Consider the following 26,583-nt stretch of genomic DNA (forward strand, 5'->3'; position numbering starts at 1 on the left):
CCCATCTCTCCCCCTAAGGCAGGGACAGAGTGATAGCAGGGGTGTGCTCCCACCGCCCCAGCTGGCATGGGGGGACCGGGAGGTGTCCTGGAATGGGGAGGGTCCCCCCCACACACACAGTGCCCACCCCGCACTGGGTCAGTGCCAGCCCCAAGGGAGCTGGGGACTCGGAGGGTCCCCTGGGGTCAGGGCTGGGCCAGTTGCTGTTTTTAACCCCCGTAAGTGCCTTAGGGAGGCTGCGGGCGGGATCAGCTGGATAATGCTGGCGGGGGCAGAGGGGGGCTGGTGAGAACGGGGGGGCACGGACAGGCCACCCCACCCGCTGCTCCCCGAGGGGGCTGTCCCCCTGCAGCCTGGGACACTGCCGTTCCCTGCCAGCTGTCCCCACCGTCGCTCCGCACGCATCTTTCTCTCTGCAGCGACACGATCCAAGGACTCGCCCTTTCCTGGGACTCCAGGGACCGAGGATTTATTCCTTACAAGGCTCCTGCTGAAATCTCTCCACCTGAGAGACTCCCACCAGCCCCAGCACTGCCAGCGCTCCCATCGGAGTGGGAGGAGGTCTCTGCTCTCCTTCTCCTAGGGGGAGATGTTGTGCAAAGACCACAGGCAGCGGAAATGCGGGAAGAAAAGCAGGGAGAGAAAGAGGAGCTGTTTCCAAGGGCTCGGTGGGAGGAGAGCAGAAAACAGGAGGTGGAGGTGAAAATGTCAAACCTCCCAGGACTGGCTGTGCGGGGACAGAGTGCACACTGGTGCCTTTTGGTCTTTGTTCCTCAAGGAATCACTGAGACCACATTTGCCTCTGGTCCCCAACCTCGTGGTGATACTGCAGCCAGTGCTGTGGCACCCAAGGCTCAGCGTGTGCTGGAGTTTTCAGAGAAAATCTGAGCTCCACATTCCCAGCCCAGGAACTGCTGGCCACCTTTGACGACACTTTCCTGTGACACAGGGAAAAACCCCCAGGGCTGGCTGGAGTTTGGGGTGCCTGGCCATGCCCCAGCATCACCCCAGGCTGGGGGTTTCCAGTGCCAGGGGTGTGGGGCAGTCCCCATGTCATGGGACGCCCACAGAACTCTAAGCTGGACTTCACCTGCCCCAGCCCCATTCAAGCCACAGGGAAACCCCTGCTCTCTTCCCTGGGACAGCCTAAAACATCCCTGGGGACTTCACAGAATGGGCTGGATTAAAAGGGACATTGAAGCTCATCTTGTTCCAACCTCTTGCCACAGGCAGGGACAACTTCCACTGTCCCAGGTTGCTCCAAGCCCCATCCAACCTGATCTTGGACACTCACAAGTATGGGGCAGCCACAGCATCACTGGGCAACCAGGGTCGATGCCTCACCACCCTCACAGGGAAGAATTTTTTCGCAATATCTTATCTATCCCTGCCCTCTGTCAGGTTAAAGCCATTGCCCCTTGTCCTGTCACTCCGGGCACTTGTCCCAAGGCCCCAGCTCTCTTGGAGCCCCTTTAGCTCTGGAAGTGGCTCTAAGGTCTCCCCATGCCTTCTCTTTTTTAGGCTGGATGCCCACAGTTCTCTCAACCTGTCTCCAGAGCAGAGGTGCTCCAGCTTTTGGACCATCTCTATAGAGTCCTCTGGGCAGCACAAGCTCCTTCTCAGCCTGTCCAGGTTCCTCTGGACACCGCCCCTCCCCTCCAGCATGTCAGCTGCACCACGTGGCTTGCCTGGAAAGGGGAATAAGCAGGATTTGGGGACCATCCCCACCACAGGGGCTCACGGGATCACCTGGAGGGGCCTGACCCAGCTGCAGGGACGGTGCCGAGGGGCTCTGCCTGTGACCAGATGGCTCCGAGCAGCCCTAAGCTCTCCATAATGCCCCTAATTGTCCCCCGGCGCGGGAGCGGGTGGCCCGGCCCAGCTGGTGCCTGTGTCCCCCCTCAGCCACGGCTCCGGGACCTCTGGCTATTTTTAATCCCAGGAAGCTATTTTTGAAGGGAGAGGCTATTTTCCCTGCCCGCGGCTAATCCTGTCTTGCCGTTCAACCTTACCCAGCTATTTGCCGGGGCCGCACAGTGGGCAGCTCCCTGCCCCTGGGCAGCCGCATCCAGAGGGATTCGGGGCAGGAGGGATGAGCTGGGAAGTGCCGGCCGGGATGGGGATGGGGTGGTCCTGCACTCCCTGTCCTGCTCTGCCGGGCCCGGAGCTGCTGAACGGCCGGGCTTGATCTGGGCGAGGGCACCGCGGTGCCACGGAGGGGAAGCGCCCCATTTGCGGCCACCACTGATCGTCCCCCGCCCGCCCCCGGGAGCTGGGAAGGCCATCGGAGGATGGGGATGCCAAAGGTGACGGGGCCGCGTGTCCCCTGGGCGTGGCGGGGTCCTGGGAGCGCCGGCGAGCTGGGGCTGAGCTGGAAGCAGGTGTTGGGCACGTCCCGGCGGGAGGAAGGCGGGGGGTGCGGCCCGGGGGGAGCGGGGTGCACATCTGGCAGCGGAGGGGTGGCAGGAAGCGCCGCGCTGGCCCGGCCCCCCCGGGCTCGGCTGCTCGGGGTCCCGGGGGGCCGCGCCGCTGCCAGATGTTGTGCAGCTGTCTCCGGCGCTTCCTCTCCCTCCGTGCCCCGCATCCTTTGGGAAGCTCTTCCCTGCGTTTCCTCGGCGGGGAGAGCGAGGGAGACCTCCCCAGCCCCCCGCTCCTGCGGCCCCGGCTTCCTGAGCCGCCGGCTCTGTCCGCTCCGGGGTTCAGCTCCTTCACCCTTGGGCTCACCGCCCCCCACCCTCCTCCCACCTCTCCGCGGCCCCTCGCTCCTTTTCTTCTCCTGCCAGCTCCTGATCCCGAGGGATCTCTCCCCTCTCTCGCCTCCCGATGCCGGGGCTGCCTCCTGCGCTCCTGGCTCGGAGCTCGCTCCCAAGGCAAAGGAAGCAGCAGCGTCGAGCATCACTTATTGCTTTCCTTCTCTCGCCTCTCCCAGCATTTTCCATTTTCCCGCAGAGCCCGAGCAGCCCATCAAGGGCAGGGAAAAGCCGGGAGAGCCGCAGGGAGCGGGGCCGGGGGCTGCGGGAGCGTGGGCTGCGGAAGCCGGGGAGATGCTGCCGGCAGCTCACACCGACTGCGGGGCGCAGATAGGATTCAGGGATTAGAGCAGCTTAGAGAACAGGGCTCTTCCAAGCGGCAGATGGTGCTGGATGGATCCCAGGGCAGGGTTAGAGGGGTGGGAAACAGGTCCCAGAGCAACCCTGGGCAGGGCAGGGGAAATCAGGCAGAAGCAGGGAGGAGGAGGAGGAGGAGGAGGAGGAGGAAGGTTTTTGCCCAGCTCGTTTCCGGAGCTGCAGGGACGGATCCTTGCCCCAGCTCCCAGGAATGGCAGCTGACGCCCAGAGCCGGTCACAGCTGCAGTGACAGCAGCGTGGCTTTTGTCCCTGTACCCCAGCCCGGCTGCGGGGTTCAAGGTCCCGGTTTTGGGACGTGGCTCCATCACCCACCGGGTCCTCGAGATGCACATGTCCCTTGTCCCCACGTGTGTGGCTGTGTCCCCACAGGAGTGCACGTTCCCGGGTGTGCTCATCCTTCTGGGGCTGCGTGGGAAGCCCCAAGACCGGAGGTTTCATCCCATGTCCCTCCATGTCCCCTGCATCCCCCTGAGATAGTCTTGGCCACAGGGATGCCTTTTTGAGCTACCTAAAAACAGAGACCAGACAAAATTAAGGAATAAAAAGAGGTTATATTTATTGAAGGACCTTCATTTTGGGCAGACAAAGCCCCCCAGGGGCTACATGAAAAATGGATGACAGATTACAGGTTTTCACTCTTTTATAAGTTTGGTCCTTTTGCATATTGGAGGTTAATCTTCCAATTACACCTTCAGGTAATGAAGTAATTTACCTCAAGTTTGCCCCTCCCAAACTCCCTTTTGTTTACATTTCTTGGGGCCTGAGACAGTGAGGTGTCCTTGATTCCCAGGCCTGGAGAGGAATTGTTTTGTCTGACCAAAATGGGAAAGCAGTAGCTAAGACTTCCTATGGAGTTTAGAGTTATACACTAAAGAATTGAAGGATTACAAATATATTAAAAATATAAAAGCTAAAATCCTAAGGCATCGAGAGGAGTACATGCTCCCAGGTGTGCCTGTCATTCTGGGGTGCATGGGAAACCCTAGATGTCCCTCCATGTCCCCTGCATGCCCCTGAGATGTTCTTGGGCACACGGATGGGTTTGTGGGCAGAAGGTGCTGCTGTGGGTCTGGAAAGGGACAGCCCCTCTTGCTCCATGGTGCTGGTGACTCCCTGGACTCTGCTGTGACTGCAGAGATGAGCAACTTCACCCCAAATTCTGCTGGGGGAATTCCCAGTGACGAGGGTGGAAACAAGAGATGACGAGGTGGGGCCCAGAGAGAAACCCCACAGCCAGGGCAGCACTGGTGGCTGACACGGAGTGCCCTGGTGCCCCCAGGAGCTGTTTGGGAGCTGAGAGCAGCCAAACCAGCCAGGATAACAAAGCAGAAATTAAGGGACCCGTTTCCAGCAGAGGGATGTGATCATCAAAAGTGGCCTCAGAGGAGAAGGGTCTGAGTTGCTCCAGCTGAGATTGTCCCCATGGCTCCTGAGGGCGTTTGTGGTGGGAACAGGCGCACTCCTGCTGACAGTGGGAAATCCCAGCCACCAGTCAGGGAGTCACTGACATTTTCTGGGAAAGAGCAGGACGTGAATGGGAACCCCTGGGGCAGCCCGTGGGTGCAGCTTTCTGCTTGGGGTGGAGAGGTGACCATGGTGAACCCTAGGGGATGGTGAGACCCCAGTCCACCCCAGACTGCCCCATGGGATGCAGCCACATGGCCCAGGTGCTCCCACCAACCCCTGACACTGGCAGGGAGGTGGCAAAGGGAGGGACGTGGGGGTGGTCCAGGCAGGGAACTGAGCACCCAGATGATGCTCTGGATGTCAACATGCCTGATGTCAACCCCAGCAGCTGCACCCACGTCCCCTCGGCTCATCCCCACTTGAGAGTCCCTGTACCTTCCCCAGCAGCCACGGTGGTGTCTCAGAAAGAGGAAGTGTCACCCCCAGCATCCCCCTGCCGTGTCCGGGGCTATTTTGGGTCTGGAGAAAAGCGGAAGGCAGCACCGGGTGGGTGATGCCCTGCAGCACGCAGGGGCCAGGGGTGGGTGTGGAAAGAGGAACCCCAACACTGCCCCACACCCCCCTCCCACCTGTGGCATCAGGAAAGAGGATCTGTCTCACCTGAAACATTAAAGGTTCTTGGGGGCTTGGGTGGCTCCCAGGGTGATTGCAGGGGATCCTCCCATGTGTCCAGCTCCCCATCCTGCCTTTGTGAACCAGGGGCAGGGTGCTGGTGCACACCCCATTTTTAAATGCTGGATTTTGCTCTTAAATGTGTGTTTTGCCACCAGTGCCCAGGTAAATGGTAAATTTTAATCTGTGTGGCTGTGTGTGGGTGACCCAAGGAAAGGTCAGGGATATAACCATGAGTGGGGGCTGATACTGATGGCGAGAGATGGATGGAGGGATGTAGGGATGTAGGGATGGATGGATGGATGGATGGATGGATGGATGGAAGGAAGGAAGGAAGGAAGGAAGGAAGGAAGGAAGGAAGGAAGGAAGGAAGGAAGGAAGGATGGATAAAGGGATGGATGGATGGATGGGTGGATGGATGATGGATGGATGGATGGACAAATGGAGGGGCAGATGGACACAGGGATTGACAGACAGGGTCCTGTTGCACCCACACTCTGCAGGAGGCCATCCAGCTGTGCTCCCTCCCCGTTGCACCCCTCGGGCTGATGCTGTCCCCAGCGTCAGCCCGAGGGGTGGGACACGCCTGGGGCACAGTGGGAACGGGGGCACTGCCGTGGGGGGAGGACAAGAGGAGCCAAAGGCTGGCCATGGGCCATCACCGCCGCCTCTGGACACTGATATCTCTGCCGAGCAGAGACAGCCCCACCGGCCGCCCTCCTGCTCGGGGGATGCTCCATCAGCACCTGGCGCCTGGGGATGGCTCCGGGCCGGGCGATAGGGGCTGTATCAGCCGGCACAGGCTCCCTGCTCCGCCGAGGCGGGTGCCACTGGCACAAGGAGCAGGAGCCGGCTCCGCTGGGCCCCTTCCAGCCGCGGGGAGGAGCGGCGGGAGAGCCGAGCCCGGCGGCTGTGCACGGGCAGGGAGGGAATCTAGGTCAGGGCTTGCTTTAAAAGGGGGCACGGAGCCCAGAACGCGGCGGCTTCCAGCGAAGCCACGGAGCAGCAGCGCCTGCCCGAGCCCGGCGCAGACACCGGGAGCTGGAGCTGAGCAATGTCCGTGCTCACCCACCGGAGCATCCCCATCCCGGGAACGCCCACGGGTGCCGCTCCTCGTGTGCGGGGCCGTTCACGCAATCCCTTGCTTTGCTGGGGAACGGTGGTTTGTGGCTCAGGGCTGGAAACCAGCGTGGTGCCCGGGGACATGTGCTTTCCAGAGACATGGACACAGGGAGATGCTGCTCACCCCCAAATGGCTCCCTCCGTCCCCTCCGCCCCCACACGGCTGGAAGGGCGTCAGCCAAGGGAACTCGCCCCATGCCTGACATTTCTGCATTCGCCAGCAAACGGCCAAAAAAAAAAGCCCCAACCGAGCAAAAATCCCGGTGGCAGCAAAAAGGGAACCGGGGAGAGGTGGAGGGTGCAGAGCTGCGGCTGCCAGGGTGAAAAAACGCCTCCACATTTTGTCCCCCAAATAACTGCCCAGCTCTGGCAGAGCCCCAGCAGATCTGAAAATACAAAAGGGATTTTATTTTTCTCCTCTCCCCAAATTTAGGATTGCTCTGCACTTCCCAACACCTTTCAAGGTCTTGGGATTGGGGGATGATTAAGTTGGCACCAGGACGCATTTAATTAAAAGCCAGCGCCTGAAGGTGGAGGGAAATCAGCTGCTGGAGCAGGGGATTTTTGGAGGGCAATCCCGTGAGGCACAGCCCGATCCCTGGCTGCTCAGGGAGGCTGGACTTGGCAGGGCTCTGTGCCTGGCAGAGCTGGCAGAGGCCACAGCAGTCCCTGGAGCCGCAGCCCCCCCCGGCCCCTCCTGCTGCTGCCACCTCAGGGCCAAATTTTCAGGAACTCAGGCTCCGGTGAGCTTGGAAAAATCCAGATTTTTCTCATGGGCTCAGCATTCGGCCACTCCCTGGGTTTCCACTGAGCTCAGCTTGGAAATGAGGTGTGCACCAAGGCTCCAAAATTCACAATAACCCCTCAAAAATTCCCCCAATAAAAAGTTAAGCTGTTCAAGTGCTCCCTGTCCTTGCAAGGCCAAGCAGGCGGATGGGTGTCATGTGCTGTGCTCCAGGAAGGGCATTTCCAGGAGCTCTTGTGGGTGCTAACCCTCTGCTCGGGCGGCCAAGGTGCTGATGGAAAGGCTCTGACAAATTCCATTTCCCCTTCTATATTCACTTCCTTTTTCACGCCTCATCCTGGGGAACCCGAAGAGACAGGGGAAAAGGGCTCTGAAAACGAAACGAGGACCCAACCCAGTGGGATTTTCAAGGAAGGGATTGCAGAATAGTTGGGAGCAGAGCAGCCCAGGGCTTCCCTGTGCTCTGGCGCAGGTCTCAGACCCAGGTGGGAGTGCAGGCTGTGCCGCCATCCACGCCCAGCCCCTGCAAAGGGAACAGCAGATTGTCCAGAGCCGAGCTCTGCCCGCAGCAGGCACGGGCCCGGCCTCCCCGTCCTGCCGCTGCTTCCCCTCCGATGTCACTGCAGGCGGCACCGCGGCGATCCCGTTTTTGAGGCACATTTGGAGCCTGATCCCTGCAGCTGCACACCGGGAGCGGGCGGGGGTCCCTGTGACCGGGCACCCGGGGCGGGCCGGGCGTGCCGGGAAGGCTCCGGGCACCGCAGCCACGGCCGGACCCAACGAGAGCCCCGAACGAGCGGTGCGGGGACAGGCGGGGCGGCTCGTCACCGTGCTGAGTGATCAGCGCTAATTAACGAGCCCGGTGCGAGGCTGGGGCGGGGAACGGAGCTCGGGGATCGTACAGGGCACGGCAGGAAATTCCCTGGAGTCCCGTGCTGGTGCCGCCCGGTGTGTCGGGCTGTCCCAGTGCCCCGTGCCGGTATGTCAGGCCGTGCCCGGTGTCCCAGTGCTGCCCGGTGTGTCAGGCCATGCCCGCTGTCCCGGTGTCCTGGTGCCCCGTGCCGGTGCCGCCCGGTGTGCCGGGCCGTGCCCGCTGTCCCGGTGCCCCGTGCCGGTGCTGCCCCCTGCCCTCCGGCCGCGCTCACGGCACCGCCCGGCCCCGCCCGGCCGCGCTGCCCCCTGCATGACGTCACGCCGGTGTCCGGTGCGGGGGGCAGTGACACGCGTGTCACCGTCACCGTGGCGACGCGGCGCTGACGCGCTGTGCCCGCGACCCTCCCCGGAACGGGCGGGCGGCGCGCGCTGAGCGCGTCACCGGGGGCGGCGGCGGCGGCTGGACGGGCCCGGGGCGCCGCCATGGAGAGCGCGAACCAGGGTACGGCCCGGGGGCTGCTCCGGCAATGGGGCGGGGGGTGCCGGGCACGGGGGGAGCCCGGGGATGGCGGGGCGGGAGCTGCCGCTGCCGTGATGGGGGAGAGGCCCCGGGGACGGGGAGCGGCCCCGTGGGTGGGGAGCGGCCCCGGGCATGGGCAGCGGCCCCGGGGGTCTCTCCGTGGCTCCGCTTCCCTCGCCGCGCCCCGTCCGCACGCACGGAGCCGGGCCCAGGGGCCGTGAGGCCGCGGAATGCCCGGCGCTGCTGCCCCCGGTTCCGATGGATGCTCGCGGAGGAAACTCCGGCCGAGGTTTCTGTTCCCGTTCCCGTCCCCTTCCCGCAGCTCCGCCGCCCCCAGCCCTGCTTTGCATAACGCGCCTCGCCCGCCGCTTGCTTATTCCGTGCCCTCTGCTCCTTGTCTGCGACAGATATCAACCTTAACTCTCCCAACAAAGGTCTGCTGGCCGATGCCATGACAGATGTTCCCGTGGATAACGCGGCCCGGGGCGCTGCGCCCGAGGGATTGACTCTGGCCGAGGAGGAGGAGCTGAGAGCCGAGCTCGCCAAGGTACGGGGGGCTCGCCTGGGCGGCCTGTGCCTGGCTTCTGTTCTGCTGGGAAGGAACAAACAGGAGCCACGGGGACAGGACTGGGTGTTTTGTTGTTGGGGTTTGTTTTTTTTTTTTTTTTGGTTTTTAATTTTGCAGTGTTACCTTTGGGTCTCGGAGGTAATTGTTGAAATGCACAAAGCTGGCAGATACTTCAAACGCGGCGATGTGTTGTTTGCTCTTTCCCAGAGCAGCCTAATTTAGAGCTCTAAGGAAACAAGTGGCTTTTGATGCCAGGAGCTCAGTGTAGGATTTTAGTTCCATGTGAAACCAGAAAACACTACAGACAAATGCTAAGTGAAATAAAACCATTTTTCCTTAGGAAACTGAAACATTGGAGCACTTAATGGGCTTTTCTTCCTACCTTTTACTTTTAAATATTTATTACGCTTTACAGGCAACTATTTTTGCTGCCTGTGCTCTTGCAAAGAGCTGAGGGTTTACAATGTAGCATCCTAAAGTTTGAGCACCTTTGGTTATCATTTCTGTCTGAAACGTGGCTGAAGATAATTGCAGCTGTTTCTCCATGGTCCTTTCCTTCATGTGAGAATCCTGTGGTAATTATTTGACCTGCAGGTTGTGGCAGGGGAGGGCTTTGCTGCTCTGAGTGCTCATGCAGGGCTTGCTGAGCTGCAACTAAGGTAGAAATGAACCCACTCTGCATGGAAACAGCTCCAGAGTGCTTTGAAATTGTTGTAAAAAAGATCTCTGAGAAAAAACTCTCTGCTTTAAAGACATCAGAGGAAAAGAAACATAAGATAAAATCTTAGTTAATAAGGTTTGGCGGCTGAATGGTGTTTACTGTTGAAATTACAATACAAGGAGTGAGTTCTGTTTATCTCAGTGTCACTAAGTCACAGTGACTTGTATGGAGGTGAAGTCTGAGTGGCCTCCCATCCAGTTCATGTTGAGTTGAATAATTCATCTGATGTTCTTACCAGTTTTTAAAATTAATGTTAATGAAATGTTGCTAGTTTTGAGGGAGGTAAAAATCTGTTTTAATTTACAGTTTTTAGCTAAACTGTGATTTGAGACAAACCTCTGCCTTTCTCTAAGGTTGAAGAAGAAATTGGTACTCTCAGACAAGTTCTGGCTGCCAAAGAGAGGCACTGTGGGGAGCTGAAGAGGAAGCTGGGTCTGACTCCCTTGGATGGGCTGAAGCAGAACCTGTCCAAAAGCTGGCACGATGTGCAAGTCTCCAACGCGTGAGTGTTTCTTGTGACACACCTGGGTTTAACCAGGGCTCTGTGGGACCATTCCCAGCTGGGTATTCCAGAGCTCTGTTCAGTGCCTGGAGGTTTCTCTTCGGATGGGCTTATGGAGTAAAAGACACCTTAAAAAATCCTTTTTGTTTCTGCATAAGCTGGATTTCCTTATCCATGATTGGGATAAATTGTTGCTGGCTGCTCTTTGTCATGGTGTTAAAAACCTGGATCACACTTGGTGTTAAAAATCTGGATCACATTTACTGGTTCAGTTTGCCCATTTCTGCCCATTCTTTGAGGCACAGGCAGCTGCTGCCTTGTTCTGAACTCAGGCTCAAAGAGAAGTCCAAGCAGTTTCACAGCTTGTGCCAGTTCAGAAGCATTCCCTGGGTCGTATAGCCTGAATTAAAAGCCTGCACTTCCTAGGAAAAAAAATCTGTGATATCGGTGTGCTTTACCAGAGTCATCTTGTCCTAAATATGTGGAGTGAGACTGTTCCTGAGCAGGCATTAAGGGTATGGTCCCTGCTGTGCCTGACAGTGCCAAAAGGAGGGTCCCTGAGGTGAGTTTGTCCCTGCACTGGGTGTCAGGGACTCTGGGTGCCCATGGACATCATTCAGGCTAAAAAGTCTCTTGTAACTTAACGGGGGTTTGGAGTTAATGACAGTGATACTGCAGAGCAGATTGTTGAGCTGTTCATCTTGCTGTTTATTCTTTTCCCTTTTTCCTCATCCTCCCTCCTCTGTCCCTGCCCTATTTCTGTTTTTCCTTTGTCACTGGAATCTGTGTCATTGTCTTCTAAAAAATGAATATTACAGTTATATTCATTAACACTTTCTGTTTCTAGTTATGTGAAAACATCTGAGAAACTTGGAGAGTGGAATGACAAAGTGACACAGTCTGACTTGTGAGTGCCTCGGGCTCCTCAGCATCACCTCCTTGTTCCTTGCTGCCTTCCCTCATTTGTGCTGCTCCTTGTTCTCCCAGGCATCAGGGCTTGCTTGGGAGCTGGAGGCAGGGTGAAGCAGGACTGTTATTTCCAGCATGCCTGGCTTCCAGCTAGAAACATCCCTCAGTTGCAGAGGAGATGAGTAAATGTTACTGTCATCATCTCTGTCATGGTCTTGCAATTGCAAGAGAAAAATTCCCATCAGTTACCAGACCACATTTTGAATAAAAAAACAAAAAATAGAAGGGGACAGAAGGGGACAAAAATGTAGCCACAATTTCCCTTCTGCTGGTAATTAATAGGTTAGTCTGTTGTTTCAGGTGTCTTATTAGTGAACCTCTACCTTTTCTGTGAAACTGTTTTTCTTCTCATGATGAATGTGGTAGGAATCAGTTTGACTGCTGCCTTTCTGTATGGCCACGTGGGAGAGACGTGGCTGGAGGGGCTTCCCCATAGCTGGAATTTGGGGCTGTGCAACTGCCAGTGTGTTCATGGGCTTTTCAATCTGCTGCATTGGTGTGTGACCCTTTGCCAGTGTCAGCACTAGAAATCCATGAATTTTAATCTTGGCTGTGTATCCAAGCAGGTGACAAATGCAGACAAAGAGCATCTGGCTACTTTGGCTTCTGGAATAAATTCTTTAATTATATTAGAGCTCCACTGATATTAGACATGAATCATTGATTCCTGCTGCATAGCTGAACTTAAGGAGCCCTTGAGTGCTTTCTGTGCTGAAGTTTCTTTCCCTTTGTCTTGTGTTGAAGGAGATGATTTAGCTAAGAGGAAAACATGAATTGGTAGCATCACATCATTAGGCAAGGTGGCACTGATCTAACTGGGGCAAGTGAATTCTGGGTGATAAGTCCCCTCCTTTGAGTGCTCTGTGTTCTGTCTGAGGTGGGAGCAGCCATCTCCTGTAGTGTGTGTGTGTTCTGTACCTCCAGAGTTTGTTGTCACAGCCCTTAAAGTACTGTTTTTGTATAGAGAAACATGATTTTTAAATATTGGAAAAACAAAAGTTTAATTGTTTTGTTCCTGCTGTATTGGTAAAATACAACTTTGGGTGTGGCAATTTGATTTTTTGGCTTTAGGATCAGTTCACTGCTCTGTGCTTTTAATACAGACCAGCAACAGAACGTGTAGGAAGGGAGCAGAAGATGCAAAGCTTTTCATTTCCTTACACCTTTTAAACTGCAGGCTTTGTTTCTTTGTGCTCAGTGTTTGAACATGCTTAAACAAAAGAAACTGGGGCTTAGGTGTCTCCCTGCCTCTCAAACAGTTCATTTCCCTCTGGCTGTACCAGAGAGGCTGAAGCTGTTGTCAGAGCAATAAAGCCTCTGATACTGTAAGTGAAAAGAGTCACTAATAATGTGGAAAGTATCAGAAGAAGCATCTGTAGTGAATCTTGGAGCTGTCTCTAACCTCAGTTGTGTTTGTAGATATCTTTCAGCCAGCAGCACACTGGAGGACTGGAATGAAAAATTAACTCAATCAGAAGCGTGAGTGTCTTAACCTTCAGCCTTAACAAATGCTTTCCTCTGCCAGTCTGCTGCCACTAACTGTGCTGTGCCTCTGCTCCCAGTCCTCTGCTTTCACCAGATCTACCTGGACATTTATCTTTCCTAGCTTTTAACTTTTTTAACCCAATAAATGCCTCTGCTGGGAGAGGGAGCTTTTCCTCAGGTCAGTATCCAAGGGATACTCTATAAATGCCTGCCTGGGCTCAGGAACTGGCTGGAACCCCTGGCTAGCTGCCACATGTTACACCCTCAGCTGAGAAGCTGTGGAATAGCCAGGCTGCCTTTCTTGTTACCCCCACATGCTCTGCAGGGAGCAGGAGCTTTGCTTTCTGCTGTGGTACCTGATGAGAATAGAGCTGTAGTGTCCAGGGCAGCTTCCTGTCATGTTGGGGCCACAAATAGACTCAACCAGCTTAAACCTCACAACTGTTCTACTCCAGTTGTTGAATGCAAATCTCTCTTAGATGTGCCCTTACTAGATGTCTGAAATTAAATTCTCATCTGGACTAAATTATGGAGGGATATTGTGGAAGTTGGCCTTTGTCCTTCTCACTGTGCATTTCCCACAGCATGTAGGGCGATCCCTTGCAGTGCTGGAGTAGGTGCAGGTAGGCTTTGTCATTATTTTCTGAGCTGATTTAACTGGGGAGGTAGGTCTTAGATGTGAGCCAGCTTTTCCTGTTCCCTGGGGTGGGTATAAAGTGCAGTCCTTGGAGCTGCCTGGTTATCAGCAGCATGTGTGCATGCAGGGTTTTCTTCCTAACACGGGTGAAAGAGGAGCAGAGATAAAGTGTAGGAGTAGCAAAAAGAACTTTGAAGTATGCAGGTCTACTTTCAACTGTGTTTTCTAGATTAAGAGGATGTAAACTGTCACCATTTCACTTGCCAAGCAGAGTGACCTTGGTTTTTGTGCTCGCTGTCAGTGGCTGACTCCAGCAGAGTTCAGAGTCCCTCCCTGGGTGTGCCTGCAAGAGCAGAAAGCTTCTGGTTAGATCTGTTTCCTTGTACTTCATAAGCACAGAAATGTGGAGGAAATGTGCTTTTGTGGAGCACTTGGGAGCTGAAGAGCTGTGGCACCTTTGCTTTCCTGCTTGCTTTGGCACTGGACACAGTGACAATTGTGCTGGCAAGGCAGAGACTGAAACAGGGACATGAGGGGGATTGAAACAGCAACATTTCAGAAATCAATCTGAGTTTCTACTTCTTCAAAGTTTAGTGAGTGCAAAAAGTCAAGTTCAAGAAGTCCAAGGGTGAGGTTTCATTCATGTTTTGGGGTTTTTTATGCAAATAATTCATCTTTCCTGTTTCAATGTTGCTCTGCTCTGTAACTAACAAGGCTCTTGAGTGAGCTGGGAATGGACCTGACTCCTGACCTTATGGTGCTTTTGCTTGCTGTGGAATTTCCTGGTGTTTGCCATTCCTGGCCACAGACTTTCCCTCTGCAAGCAGTACATAAACAGGGAAAAACCCACCCCAGTCTGTTCCTAGAGCCAGTTTCACTGTAAGCAGAATGTGAGGTGACTTACATAGTTTGTGTCTTTAGCCAGACAGCTCAAATGGTGATTGCTGGGTGGAAGCAAGCGAGAGGAAGCTGGTGTTAATGGATAAAGGAGGATTTAAGGGTGCAGATTTCACTCCTTCCTGTCAGGGTTTATAGGGGAGGGGTGCAGTGAAATGTTTGAATACCATAGGATGAACAGCACAGGGCAGAGATCATCTCTGCAGCTTCTGCTGCAGCCAATTGCCTGTGAGTAAAGTGGGGTATTAGCCAGAGCTTGTATTTATTACTCCCAGATTTGGATTATTCCTTTGTGCTTTGTGCTGGGGCTAAGAGAAGAGAGTGCTTGTGAATTTACACCCATGGAAAACCAGGCTGTGGCACTTGCAGGAGAAGAGTTGCAGCTTCTAGGTCAGGGCTGGGTGTAGTTAAGTTGCATTAAAGCCTTGTATAAGCTGATCCCTTGCTGTCACAGCTGCAGCTGTGCATGTGTGTGGTGGCAGTTCTGGGTTACAGAGCTGCTCATCTCCTGTGCTTCCCTGGCTCTGCCTGGCAGCACTGAGGTGTGTACGTGTGTGTGGGAGCTGTGGGTGCAGGACTAGGCTGGCCACCTGATCCAGCTGCTGCTTTTTTGTGCTTCCAAGTTTATATTTCATCCAGATTGTTGCCTTGATCTAGATTGTTGTGCCAGCACAAGCAGTTGTGCTGGAAGGAGCACACTGAGGCAGAAGCAGCAGCACCCAAGTGCTTGTTCTTTGGTTATATTAAAAATTCTGCTGTCAGGTGTGGAAAACATGATTAAAAAACTGTCTGGCCTGCTGAAGCTGGAATGGTACCTGGAATTGTACCTGGAATTTTGCAGTGTGAATGGCATGATGGTGTCTTTTAAGGCTGTAAACCATTCCTCAGTGCTGAGCTCTGAGTGCCAAGCAGAACTAGAGTCAGCACTGCATACTTTGGTGAGCACGAGGTCTTCAATACTTGTTAGGCAGCTGTAAATCAAACCCCATGACAGGGCTCAGCCAGGGAGGAGCCTGGCTGCTGAGGGCAGGGCTTGAGATCCTCCTCAAACACACTGGTTGCCATAGGAAGGCAATCCTTGTGTGAGATCAAGCAGCCTTGGTGCTGATCAGTTCACTCCTGAATTGTGCTGAGGTGCAGAAAATTGTGCTGTGCAGAGGCAGTGTTGAGGCCTTGCTGTTGGGCTATGCTCAGGTTCTTCTGGAGCTCTTGACTTCAAGAAGAATTGGTCTGAAAAAGGGAATTACAGGAATTATAGGAGTTACAGGAATTCTCTCTGAGAAGCAGGAAGAAGGAAGGAAAAGTTGATGCAGTTTTGCCCTGTTCTGCCTAAGTCTCATGTGTATTCGTGATTCAGAAATACTTGGCTGTGGTATTAAAAAAAATAACAAAACCCCACATGTTGTAATTGGAATTGCTCAAATCCAGTTCTGGTGCTGTGGTGCTGTCCATGCACTTCTGCCTGGAGAGAAGGAGATGTGAGTAAGTCATCTGTCACCATGGTGTTTGTAGCCAGGGCAGCTCAGGCATGAGAGAACATTAGGCTGTTTATAAAGCCCTTCTCCTAAATGTTCTCACCAGGCAAAAAAATAATCTCAAACTGAAATATTTGGAATAAGAAAAGTTTAAAATGTTGTTTTCCAGCCTGAGTCTTTTCTTTGTAGTCTGAAGAATGACATAAATCTAGATGTTAATCATCAACTGTAGAATAGTTTAGAGAGAATGAATTAATGAAAGTGACACAGAGAATCTTTGTTCCTGAGATTAGTCTCATCTGCAGGAAACAAAGGTTCTCAAGTGTCTCCAGCTCAGGTATAAACTCAAATAATCAGATGAAAAATAAAAGCTGTCAGACTTTTTACCTATTGTGGTTAATGGTAACTGATAGGAAACTTCTCTACTAATTTATTTCTAAACTGCTGCTGTAGAGCTAATGCTGATTCCTGCATTTCTTTTCTATATGATGATTATGGTCTTGCTTCTTGCCTCTGTCCTCCAAAACATAACTCCACATCAAGTGCTATGGCTCCCTCAAGGCTGAAAGGATAGTTTGGAATAGGTTCCTAGATTTATTTTATCCAGAACATGAAAAGATGGTTGCAGAGCAATTAGGCTGCAGTGCTGAGGTGTTAGAGCTTCCATGTGGAAAATTGGTTTTGCTTTGGTTTTTAGCAAATATTTGTTAGATTTAAGAATATGTGGTCAAAAGTAAAAGGTGAGGAAAGGTTAATGAAAGGTTAATTCTACACTTGCTGCTTTTGTAAAACTTCAAGTATTTGAACGTATGGAAGTGGCTCTTTCAGTGGAGTCAGTGCAGCTCACTAACCCAGCTTCTTTCCTTTAATATGGGGTCCTTTTACAATATGGGGGGACACTTTTGGATCCAACTTGTTAGTTCAATTTGTGATTCTTTTTTCCATGTAGTTATAAGAAGACCCAGGAAACCCTTTCCCAGGCAGGACAGAAGACTTCAGCAGCCCTTTCCAATGTAGGTTCTGTTATCAGCAGGAAGCTTGGTGACATGAGGTAAGATTTCTGCTTTGCACTCCAGGGCTTTGATCTTGATTTCAAACAGGAATGGGAATTCAGACAATAACTAGGCTTTCTTCCATTTTTCTGCTTAGTTGGCAGCACGTTGCTGTTGATGGACTGCCACCTTCTGAGTGGCCCTGTGCATTGTAGCTCAGGACAGATTGAACTCTTTTTGAAGACTTACTGAGGGGATAAGCCTGTTCTAAGGCATTTAAGTTTGGTAGGGTTTGGGAGAGCTGACCAAACTTTTTCAGCAGCTTTTCCCCTTTTACCATCATGTGGATTCACTGCAGCTTTTATATCATATGTAAGAAATCAGAATTAAAATTTCCCTTTTAGATTATGGGGGTATGTTTTCTCAGCGTAGCTGCTTTGGATTAGAGAGGGGTCATCCCTCCTGTGCTCTGTTATGATTAAAAACAAAAAGGGAAAAGTCTGTTTGCTGCATTCCATGTGGTTTCAAGCCCTGGGTGTTGACATTCCATGGAGAAGGGCAGCATGTCTTCCAGGCACAGTTATTTAATGTTGGTTGGAAAATATCAATTGATTCAGAAGATTATGACAACATTAACATATTTTTCTGTGGTTGGGGTTATCTCCATTCCCTAAGTAGATGACCACTGAAATAATTGCAAGTTTAAACCTCTCCAAACTGGCAAGGGGGACAAGTTCTCCTGGCTGAGGTTCTTGCCCTGTGAGATTCTCAGCTGTGCAAAGCCCAAGGTTAGAATTGGTGATTTACCTGCTCCTCAGGCAAACTTAAAGCTAAAGATTAAAGATTTAAACTAAAGATTTATACAGAACTTTAAGCTAAAGATTTCTTCCCCACTGATGGTAACATCCACATTTTTCATGCAGAATCCCTTGACCATGTTTTTCTTGGATTTGAGAGCTAATTCTAGGTTACTGAGAGCCTGTCTGGGTTACTAAGGAAGGATTTTTAGAGCTTGTATTTAACCTGCTGTCTCAGACCTTGGATTGAATGGGTAGCTGTCATTCTTTGTAGGGAATTTCCTATTCCACTGTGGCCGGGAGTATCTGAGTGGTAAGAACGTGTTGGCCTCTGATCACATAGTCCTGATTTATTCTGGTTCTGTCCTCAGTGAGTTAGTTACTGTGTTCCTGGAGGGTGTTTTTTGGTGTTTTCAGAAGCTCACATCACAATTTGGCAGAGGACTAGCTGGCTTCCTACCCTTTCCAGCATTCAAGTTGTAACTTTTCTTTCCTGGAAACTCCCTAGTCTGATGGAAAAAGAGACTTTCATGTAATGACAGGAGATTACAGATACTGGCACAAGATGTGGTGGGAATACATTATGCCAAACTGATAAATGAACTTGAGGCCTGGTTTCTGCAGTCTGACTGGGCTATTGCAGCAAAGGAATGGGAACTGTGCTTTTTTTGGGACCACAGGGGGAACTCCTGAACTGGGGTTGCCTCAGGCAGAAGCTGTTGGGACAGGCTTGGTCCTGCCTGTTGTTTTTGAGCTGGGAGAATGCAGGTCATGCAGCTGCTGAAGTGCTTGTGCCATGCCAGGAGCAGGTGATGGAGGGAGGGGATGCTGGGGTGCTTTCCTGATGGCAGAGCTGGCCTGGCACAGTCACTGTCACAGCTGGCCCAGGCACGTGCCAGGCCTTGGCAGCAATGGTTTTTCTCAGCTTCAACATCTGCATTCCTTTTTATAGCTAATACCTTGGGTGAGGTGTTATGAAATATAGGCAGCCTCTGCTTTTATCATTTGGGAATCCCTGCCAAAGTTATTTCAGCAGAATTTGTATATGTGGCCCTGCAGGGGAACACAGTAATAATTTTTTTCTTTAAGACTTTCAGTTTTTCTCTGCATATATAAACAGACTTCTATCTCCTGTGCTGCATCCAAGTGTTCCTTTTTCTGATACCGAAGAAGGTTTAACTCTGAGCATAAGGTTTTGCAGGAGCTGTCCCACTTTTCACCCTTGCCAGGTGAACTCTGGTGTTCTGGGATGTGATCAGAGCTGACAAGGAGTGAAGTCTGTTGTATTGCTGTGATCACTGCTCTGAACCAGTGGGATGATCTCTGTTCCCAGAGAATCTCTCTTACAGGGCTCGTAGCCTACACCGACCTCCATTACTGTACTCTGGTTTTTTCCTTCTTACACTACAAATTCACTTGTAAAGCGAGTTTATTTTCCAGCACTGGAAGTGTTGAGATAACAGAGGGGATTTCCTTGTTTAGTCAGCCTTCACTGGCTGATAAATACAAGGAAGGCCTGATGGATGGGACAGAGCCTCCAATACACCCAGGGTGTGGGCCTAATTCCATTAAAAATGCTTGGGCCAAATTGTTTTTAAATACAAGTAATATGTTAAATCTTTAGACATGCTGTATTCTGATCAAAATAATTTTGATGTGTGGATTGTAACCTTGGGAAGTTAATGCTGTAACTGTGTGCTCACTGCATTAATGCTCGACTGGATTGCTCTGAGGAGAGGAAATGTATTTAGTGGGTGGGATTTTTTCAAATCTTGGCCTGTTCAGATGTCTCTGTTATCTCCACCTACAGTTAAAAAGTAAATTGGCTTTTAGACATTCTGTTCCTGCATTTTACTGATGCCAGTAAACTGCAAAATTGGAAGTGTTTCCTTTTTGTTGCTTTGTGGGTTTGTGTCCACCTGTGCACTTGGTGGTGTCTGGTGAAGTTTGCTGCTGTACATAATGCTACGAGCAAATTCATTGTGAAACGTTAGCCTGAACCCAAAGTGCCTGCAGATTCTGGAATTTATGTAAACTTTCAATCCTTATGGAAGGAGGAGAAGGGTTACTGCTAGATAAGGGTTACTGCCAGGCCAAGATACTGAACAAGGAACCAGTGCTTGTGGTATTCTGTATGGAGCAGCATGGTGCATGGATGTGTTGTCTGTGTTGTTCTCCTTTAAGCAAGAGTAATTAGAAGGTTAATTTATTTCACATGCAAAGGCAGCATTTCAAGGCATCTGCCCTGCCAAAAAGAGCTGACTGGGATATATGGGGAAATGAAACCACAGAGCCCAACATCTTCACTCTGGCTGTCAGGAAAAGCCCTTGTACTCATTGCCAAGTACTTCACATCCAGCTTGCCATGACTGCTTCCTACTGCAGAAGAATTATATTTAAGTGGAATAAAACACGGCTCTGGCAGGAGAAGCTCCTTTAGAGCATCTTAGTAATCTTCCTAATAGAAGTAGGAAACCTCAGTCTGTTGTTTCAGACTGCTGAGATGCTACTGCACTGCAAAGTCCCATCCTGAAAATGGGCAACCAAGTTACAGGGTAAACATGATACCTTTAATCTTCTCTTTTAATAACCTGCAGTGCATTTGTTCTCTGAACTGTAACTTTGAGATTTGCAGGCTTGGCAAGATGAAGTGCAGGTATCCATTGCAGGTTGCCCTTACTCAAGTCCTCACCAGAAGTCTGAGCAATGCTGTCTTTGTATGAGGTATCACAGGGGGAAATGGGGAAGGAGGTATCTCTACCAGTATAGCTGGTGCTTGGTAATACCTTCAGTTTAGAAAAAAATGCTTAAAAAAACATGTGAAAGCAATAGATGGGGGTAGGTAAAATGTTTTGGTTTTCTGTTGCACGTCTGCTCCTTCCCCTCCCCAGCTGGGTTCTAAGTTGATGTAGGTGCTGTTATTGCTCTTTGAGAAACATTTTAGCTTGTCTGGAGTTAATGAAAAGCATTTCTTTTGTTTGCTCTTGTGATTTATTTTGAGAGGCTTCCTCCTTGATAGTTGACTTTGCTATCCCATGATTCTGTGACCGTGTCCCTGCATTTGTTGTTTATCTCTGTGCAAGTTTCTGACCATTCCTTCCTTTTTCTCTCTGCTGCCCGTGGCCTCTCCCAGGGCTCACTCCATCTCACATTCCCTTAGGTAAGATACCCTTCAAGGCTCTAAAAGAGCATTTGTTTCTGTGCCAGGCCCTTGCAGACCTTAAAGGGGAAGCTGGTTATTTAAGCCTTGCCTAAACTTCTGACACAGATTGAGAAATCTGCCACAAACCAATGCCCTGGCATTGACTTTTGTATCACAGTTGCAGTTAAATACTGGCTATCCTGTGTCTGGGGAACTAAACTCAGGGCTGCAGCTGTTAAATAAGGGGAGAGAGGGCTGGCTCCTACCCCTTGGGCTGCCCACAGCAACCTGTGTGTGGACAGTGAGTGTGGGGTTAGGCTGCTTTTGCACGGTGTCACATTGTTGTTAACTTTTTCCTCCTTGTCCCAAACGCTTCCGAGCAGCGGCTACTCCATCCGCCACTCGATAAGTATGCCAGCCATGAGGTAATGTAGCACCTGCCTGTGTCTCCTGAGTGGGGCTGGGGGGAGCAGCTGCCTCCATCACTGCTGGGGGGTTTGTTCTGACTGGCACAACCAGCTCCTTCCTCGAGCAGGCCCCTCTCTGAGCATGGATTAAGCACGGCCTGCAGTTTGATTATTTAAAGGGTTTTTTAATATATCTTGAGGTCATTAGCACCTGTCTTTTCTTGGACTAAGTGAAGTGTTGCACCTGTATCAAAGTCTGGTTGAAGCTTGCAGCTTTCAGAGGTCCCTGAAGGGCAGGATTACAGTTCTGCCACAATGTATGGCACAGCCATTGCTGACACTGAGGTGAATCCTAACAGGAACCCTCTCCTCAGCCTTCCCTTAGCTGGTGATCTCCTTGCAGGAGGAATGATTGCCAGGGCTGGACAAGCCCACAGAACTCTCTCTGTTCATCCTCTTTCCAGATCAGCAGAGGTTGTTCTATGGCTGCAAATCTAAAGCAATGCCTTGGAACAAAAATAACTGAGATGAGGCGAGTCATCTCCCAGCGCTCCCGCAGCCTGGCCCGGGGGAGCAGCTCGATGAGTAATTGCCTGGTCTGGATGCTCAGTGCAGAGCACTCCCTGAAATCCTTTGCCAGCCAAGCAGCTTGTTGGGTTGTCAAACAGCTGACCTGGTTTTCTTTGCTAGAAATATGAAATGCTCTGATTAATTTATTAAGCTGTGATTTTTGTGAGCATTTCCTGATGCAAATGATCACCCCTGTAGAAATAAAACTGCTGATAGGTGCAGGTACATGGCCCTTCCCCTTCCTCTCCATGGGATATGATACAGGAAAATGAAGCCTTTGTTTTAAGCTTCCTCAATTTTCCCTTTCCACTATTTAAATCAAAATGTTTTTAGTTGGAAGTTTTTTAGAGCTAAGAGCTGTTTTCTTCTCTACTTAAATGGGCCTTGATTCCCCAGTAAACCACGACTTGTTTCCCTCAACATTTTAGCTTGAGCAATTGAGTGGACTGCATGTGGTAAAAATGTTTTCCTTCAGAGTTTGGATGTGGTGTTCATGCCTAATGTGCCTGAGAGATTTGTGCCAAGGGCTGTGAGGAGCTGGAAGTGCTCTGGGTGATGGTGTCACTGCAGGGGAATGGCCACAGAGCCCAGTCACACCAAGCCATTTGATATGGTTAAGACCTAACTTGTCTTGATTTGTTGTTTTTTTCTCCCCTCTTCTTTCTTCAAGGAATTCTGCAACCTTCAAGTCCTTTGAAGATAGAGTTGGGACCATAAAGGTAACAGTCTGCTTTGTCTTGTAAACACAGAGAGTGAAGCCTTGTGCAGAAACTTTAATTTCTGCAATGTTTTTCTTGTAGACTAGTATTCGGGCAAATGGCCTCTCAGATATGTGAAGTCTTGGCTACAGTAGGTGACCTCGACAAGGGGGAATTGACTTGGTATTCCCAGTGCTGCTTTCTTGGTGTCCTCACTCTCTTCTCTCCTTCCAGTCCCGCGTGGTGGGCAGCAGGGAAAACAGCACTGACGGCCTGCACTCCCCCTCTGGAGCTGGGGACAAGCCTCCACAAGACAACGCTCCCTTCTAGGCCTGGATGTGGCTTTGCACAGCTGTGCACAACTGGAAGAGCCCCCTCCCTCCCAAACCTTCACCACAGCAACAACAACATGCCAATCCAAGAAGGGGCTGAGAGCCAGTCTGGAGAGATCCATCCTTCATTCATAGACACTGCTGCTGGATCCAAGTCAAATAAAGAGAATGCAAAGTTTTGTACACAAATAATATTTTACACTAAAGTTTGTAGATTAAATGTATCACTGCTGTCCTTTTGGGAGAGCGTGTAAGCTGGAGTTTCCTTAAAGTAGCTCAGAAATGCCACTGCTGTGGTTGAAAACAGTTTTCCTTTGTCTGACATGGCTTGGAGCAGATACATGGCCCTGAGCAGCAGAGGAGGGCAGTAACTGGAGAAGCCAAGTGCATGGGCACCTTAGCTTCAGCTTCTGGCTCTGTTCTCTGTGTGGGCTACTCTGGGAGCTCCTAGGCTTCTCCTGTTACTGTTTTCTCTGGCTCTCATTGGAGCTGTTGGGTAGATGGGGTAAACAGTTGGTGTTTTTTCTGGGCTCCTAAAAGGTAAACTTCACTTAGCAGCTGCCTCGTTGTTACACTAATGCTCTAGCTTTAACAAAACTAAGAATCTTTATTTTTAAATGCAATGAACTTTAAAGAAATAAAGCGTAAAAACAAACAAACAAAAAAAAGCTTTCGCATATTAGGGCAAAGCTCCCTTGGACTCTGAAGCTGAACTGCAAGCCTTACATCACTTATGCTTTACTTGTTTATGATTTATTTTCTGTAGAGGAAACTGCAAGGGTTCTAAAGCTGGTTGTTGAGCACTGGAGTTTTGCATCATGCAGTCATAGCAGCATGTTTATAAAGCCAGCTCTTGTGTTAAATTCAGTGGTGCACTCTGTTTCCCGAGTGTATGAAACTTGCTTCTCCCTTCTCAGCTTATCCCTTCATTCTTGGAGGAGGTATTTCTGAAGGCTGGAATATGGATACCATTGGAGGGACTCTGCTCTGCTCTCTGAGGGCTCCTCCAGCTGGTACATCTGGCTGTGACTGGATGGGTTTCTCAGTTGAAAGCCCCAGCTCTAATTTTAGTTTACAAAACTGGCAGAGAGTCATGGAGCTCACCCAGTCCCTCCAGGGGCTGGATGTTTTGCTCTTTTGATGTCCAACTTCATTGCTCAGGAGCTGACAAATTCCAAGTTTTCTCCTAGAGGCCTGATCTTATTCTAGGCAAGGTGCCTCCACGTAGAAATACCTAGAGTGAGCAATTCTGTGCCTTAGAGGCGAAGTGGGACTTACTCAGGTCTTTAAACTTATGTACATATCTGGGTAGTTTTAATGGTTAATCACCCTGGAGGGACTGAACTTCCTCTGACCCTTTAGAGAAGCAAGTTTTGACACTGATTTGATAAATCTCCATTTCCCCCACCCCTTCTCCTCTCCCTCTGCAGATCTGGGGATGTGGGATGAGATGTTAGTGGGCAGATGTACTAGGCCATAGGTGGAGTGTAGAGTGTCGTTCACGGGCACTCCTCACTTGACTGGAACTGTGAGGAACAGAGCCAGTGAAATGGGGACTGCAGGAGTTTGGGTATGGAACTGTTTCTCTTTAAGATAAAGACTGAGGAAATGTGTCAATAAAGAATTCCTTTGGGAGAAAATGGGGTGAATGTCTTTGTCTTGTTCTAACAGCACTGAAATCCTCTCTTGAGTGGTTGTTATGAACTCATGAGGTAAATACCAACTGCTGCAGCAGCCTGAGGCAAGAAGCAAGTGAAATATTCCATCATATCCCTCTGGCTTATCTGCTGGCTCTTTGGGTGCTCTCTCATGAAGGAATGTGCTAAATAATATTTATAATCTGATGTTTCCAAGATGCTGGACACTGTTCCCAAGCTGTTTCCTCTGGGCTGGGGAGCTGCAAACTCCATGGCCGGTGCTGGAGGTGAATTCCAGACTTCCTCATGCCCTTTTCCTGAGCTGGGAGCATGGAGCTGCAGTCCCAGCAGTAACCTTTGGCAGGGGGAGTTGAGGCTGGAGAAATTTCTAATATGGAAAAGCTGCAGCTGGGGTGCTGACATGGCCTGACAGTGTGGTACCTCAGGGAATCAGTCACCTCCATGGAAGCTCTGGCACTCAAACAGCACAGCACAGGGGAGTTGTGGATGCGTGGCTGGAGCTGCTGTCTCCAAGTTTAAAAGGGAAGTGCAGAGCAAATAGGTTGTGGAGAGGCCAGCAGAGATCCTCAGTGTGCTGTTTGCACAGGAAGGATGCCCAGCTAGGCTTGGGACATCTCCTTGGTGATGAGGGTTTGGTTTTGGATTTGTGGGGTTTGGGTGTTTGTTTTGAAGGTTGGGGATGTTTTTCCTACATGACTTCATTAGGTAAAACTACATCTCTCCAAGTGGGGCTGAGGACAGACAGGTTGGTGTGAGACCTGGAGGAGAGATGCTGCTGGGAGCACCCAGGCTGAGGTGAGGGCAGATGGCTCCATCCCACAAAGCAGATAAACAGCAGAATCAAAAGGTAAGTAACTGCAAAAAGCAGGAGGGAGCCACTTTTCCCTCCTGGCACCATGTCTGAACCCTCAGCCAAAACCACAGCAAGTGTTTCTTAAGGAATTTGAGATTTATGGTCTGAGAGGGGTTGCACAACCACTCCAGCAGCCTGTGCTCATCCTGGCTGAGCGGGCAGTGTCCAGAGCCAAGCTGCCAGCCTGGGCTCACTTGCTGCACCCCCGTGGGTGCTGGGTGGGCTCAGCATCTCCTCTTGGGTGCAGACTCTGTGCAAGATCCAAGGTCAGTGCTGGGGAGCCTCACAAGTGGCTGGTGTTTTGGACAGGGAAAGCTGCAGAAGCTGGGCTGGGCATGGAGCTGAAGCAAGGAGATGGTGTGGGTGTGTGATTCATGGTGATGACTCTGTTGGCAAATAGGATCCATCATCATTCATTTCTTTAAAACGTGAGTCAGAGGCAGCAGACGGGAAAGGCCATTAGAGCCTCACGGAGAAGCCACACAGCAGCAGGAGTGATGGGAGGGATAACTGGAACCAGTGTTCCTGAGGTCACCACCCCAGCCACACCTGCTCCAGGACGCACTGGATGGGTGGAAATTGTGTTTTTACCTAACACCGGGAAATAGCCGTGTTTCCCGGGAAACAGCCAGGAAACTTGACCGACTGGGAAAAACAGGCTCATGAGCTTAAATACTTCGTTTGTCCTGATTGTAAGGACTCGTTTTCCTTAAAGGGAACCGGCTCTGCACTGAGCTCCTGAGGGCGCTGTGGGGCTGGGTGGGGTGGCAGGATGGGATGGGATGCTCGGAAGGTGCTGTCCAGGCACGCTGCGGGTCGCTGTGCGGGCACGGGCTGAGTGACAGCGCCCTGAACCCTCAGCCTGCAGCACACGGGTGATGTCCTGGCCGTGTTCCGTGCGCTGCTGCATTCCGGACCTCCGGCTCCTCCACTGTCCTGCAGCCCCGTGCCTCTGTCCCCAGCCCCGCAGATCCCCGTGTCACAGCCCCCGACCCAGCGCTCCCCTGTGCCACGGTCACCGGCTCCTGTGGGGAGCTGCAGCCCTGGCCTCGCTGATCCCTGTGCCGCAGCCGCCAGCCCCACTGCAGATCCCGATCCCTGTGCCACAGTCAGCGGCTGCCGTGATGGATGCAGCCCCCGCCCCCTGTACCGCAGTCCCCGGTCCCATCGTGTCACTGTCCCTACCCGGCCAAGGAGGCAGTAGGTGAAAGATCATGAGAAACTCACACTAGTATCGCTCCCTGGTGGTCTAGTGGTTAGGATTCGGCGCTCTCACCGCCGCGGCCCGGGTTCGATTCCCGGTCAGGGAAGTTCCATTTTTGCCGCGTTCTCCTCCCGCTTTTCCCCCTCCCGTCCCCGCCCCCTCCGTTCCCATCGGGATCCCCGCGCGCGCTCCCGGCGCTGCGGCCGCGT

The 26,583-nt window shown here is 51.6% G+C and overlaps 1 protein-coding gene and 1 non-coding gene across 11 annotated transcripts; both read left to right on the plus strand.

The window, feature by feature from the left end:
- The first annotated feature begins 8,288 nt into the window (after window positions 1–8,288).
- On the plus strand, window positions 8,289–24,299 carry TPD52L2 (TPD52 like 2). Of its 10 annotated transcripts, XM_014270013.3 has the most exons (11): window positions 8,289–8,449; window positions 8,875–9,014; window positions 10,110–10,258; window positions 11,106–11,165; window positions 12,647–12,706; window positions 16,671–16,772; window positions 20,644–20,670; window positions 21,036–21,077; window positions 22,300–22,348; window positions 22,430–22,478; window positions 22,562–24,299. In XM_014270013.3, the coding sequence occupies exons 1-10, from the start codon at window positions 8,431–8,433 to the stop codon at window positions 22,463–22,465; spliced, it is 684 nt and encodes a 227-aa protein (XP_014125488.1). In that variant the 5' UTR covers window positions 8,289–8,430; the 3' UTR covers window positions 22,466–22,478; window positions 22,562–24,299. The 10 variants fall into 10 exon arrangements, with proteins under 10 accessions (XP_014125488.1, XP_014125487.1, XP_005491254.1 ...); XM_014270012.3 differs by lacking the exon at window positions 22,430–22,478; XM_005491197.4 differs by lacking the exon at window positions 22,430–22,478 and having other exon boundaries at window positions 8,902–9,014.
- Window positions 24,300–26,408: 2,109 nt separating this feature from the next.
- Window positions 26,409–26,480, plus strand: TRNAE-CUC (transfer RNA glutamic acid (anticodon CUC)). The gene has a single exon. It is a non-coding gene; the product is annotated as a tRNA-Glu (tRNA).
- Window positions 26,481–26,583: the final 103 nt, after the last annotated feature.

Source organism: Zonotrichia albicollis, chromosome 17 (genome assembly GCF_047830755.1).
Source record: "Zonotrichia albicollis isolate bZonAlb1 chromosome 17, bZonAlb1.hap1, whole genome shotgun sequence".
In the NCBI taxonomy this organism is placed as follows: domain Eukaryota; kingdom Metazoa; phylum Chordata; class Aves; order Passeriformes; family Passerellidae; genus Zonotrichia; species Zonotrichia albicollis.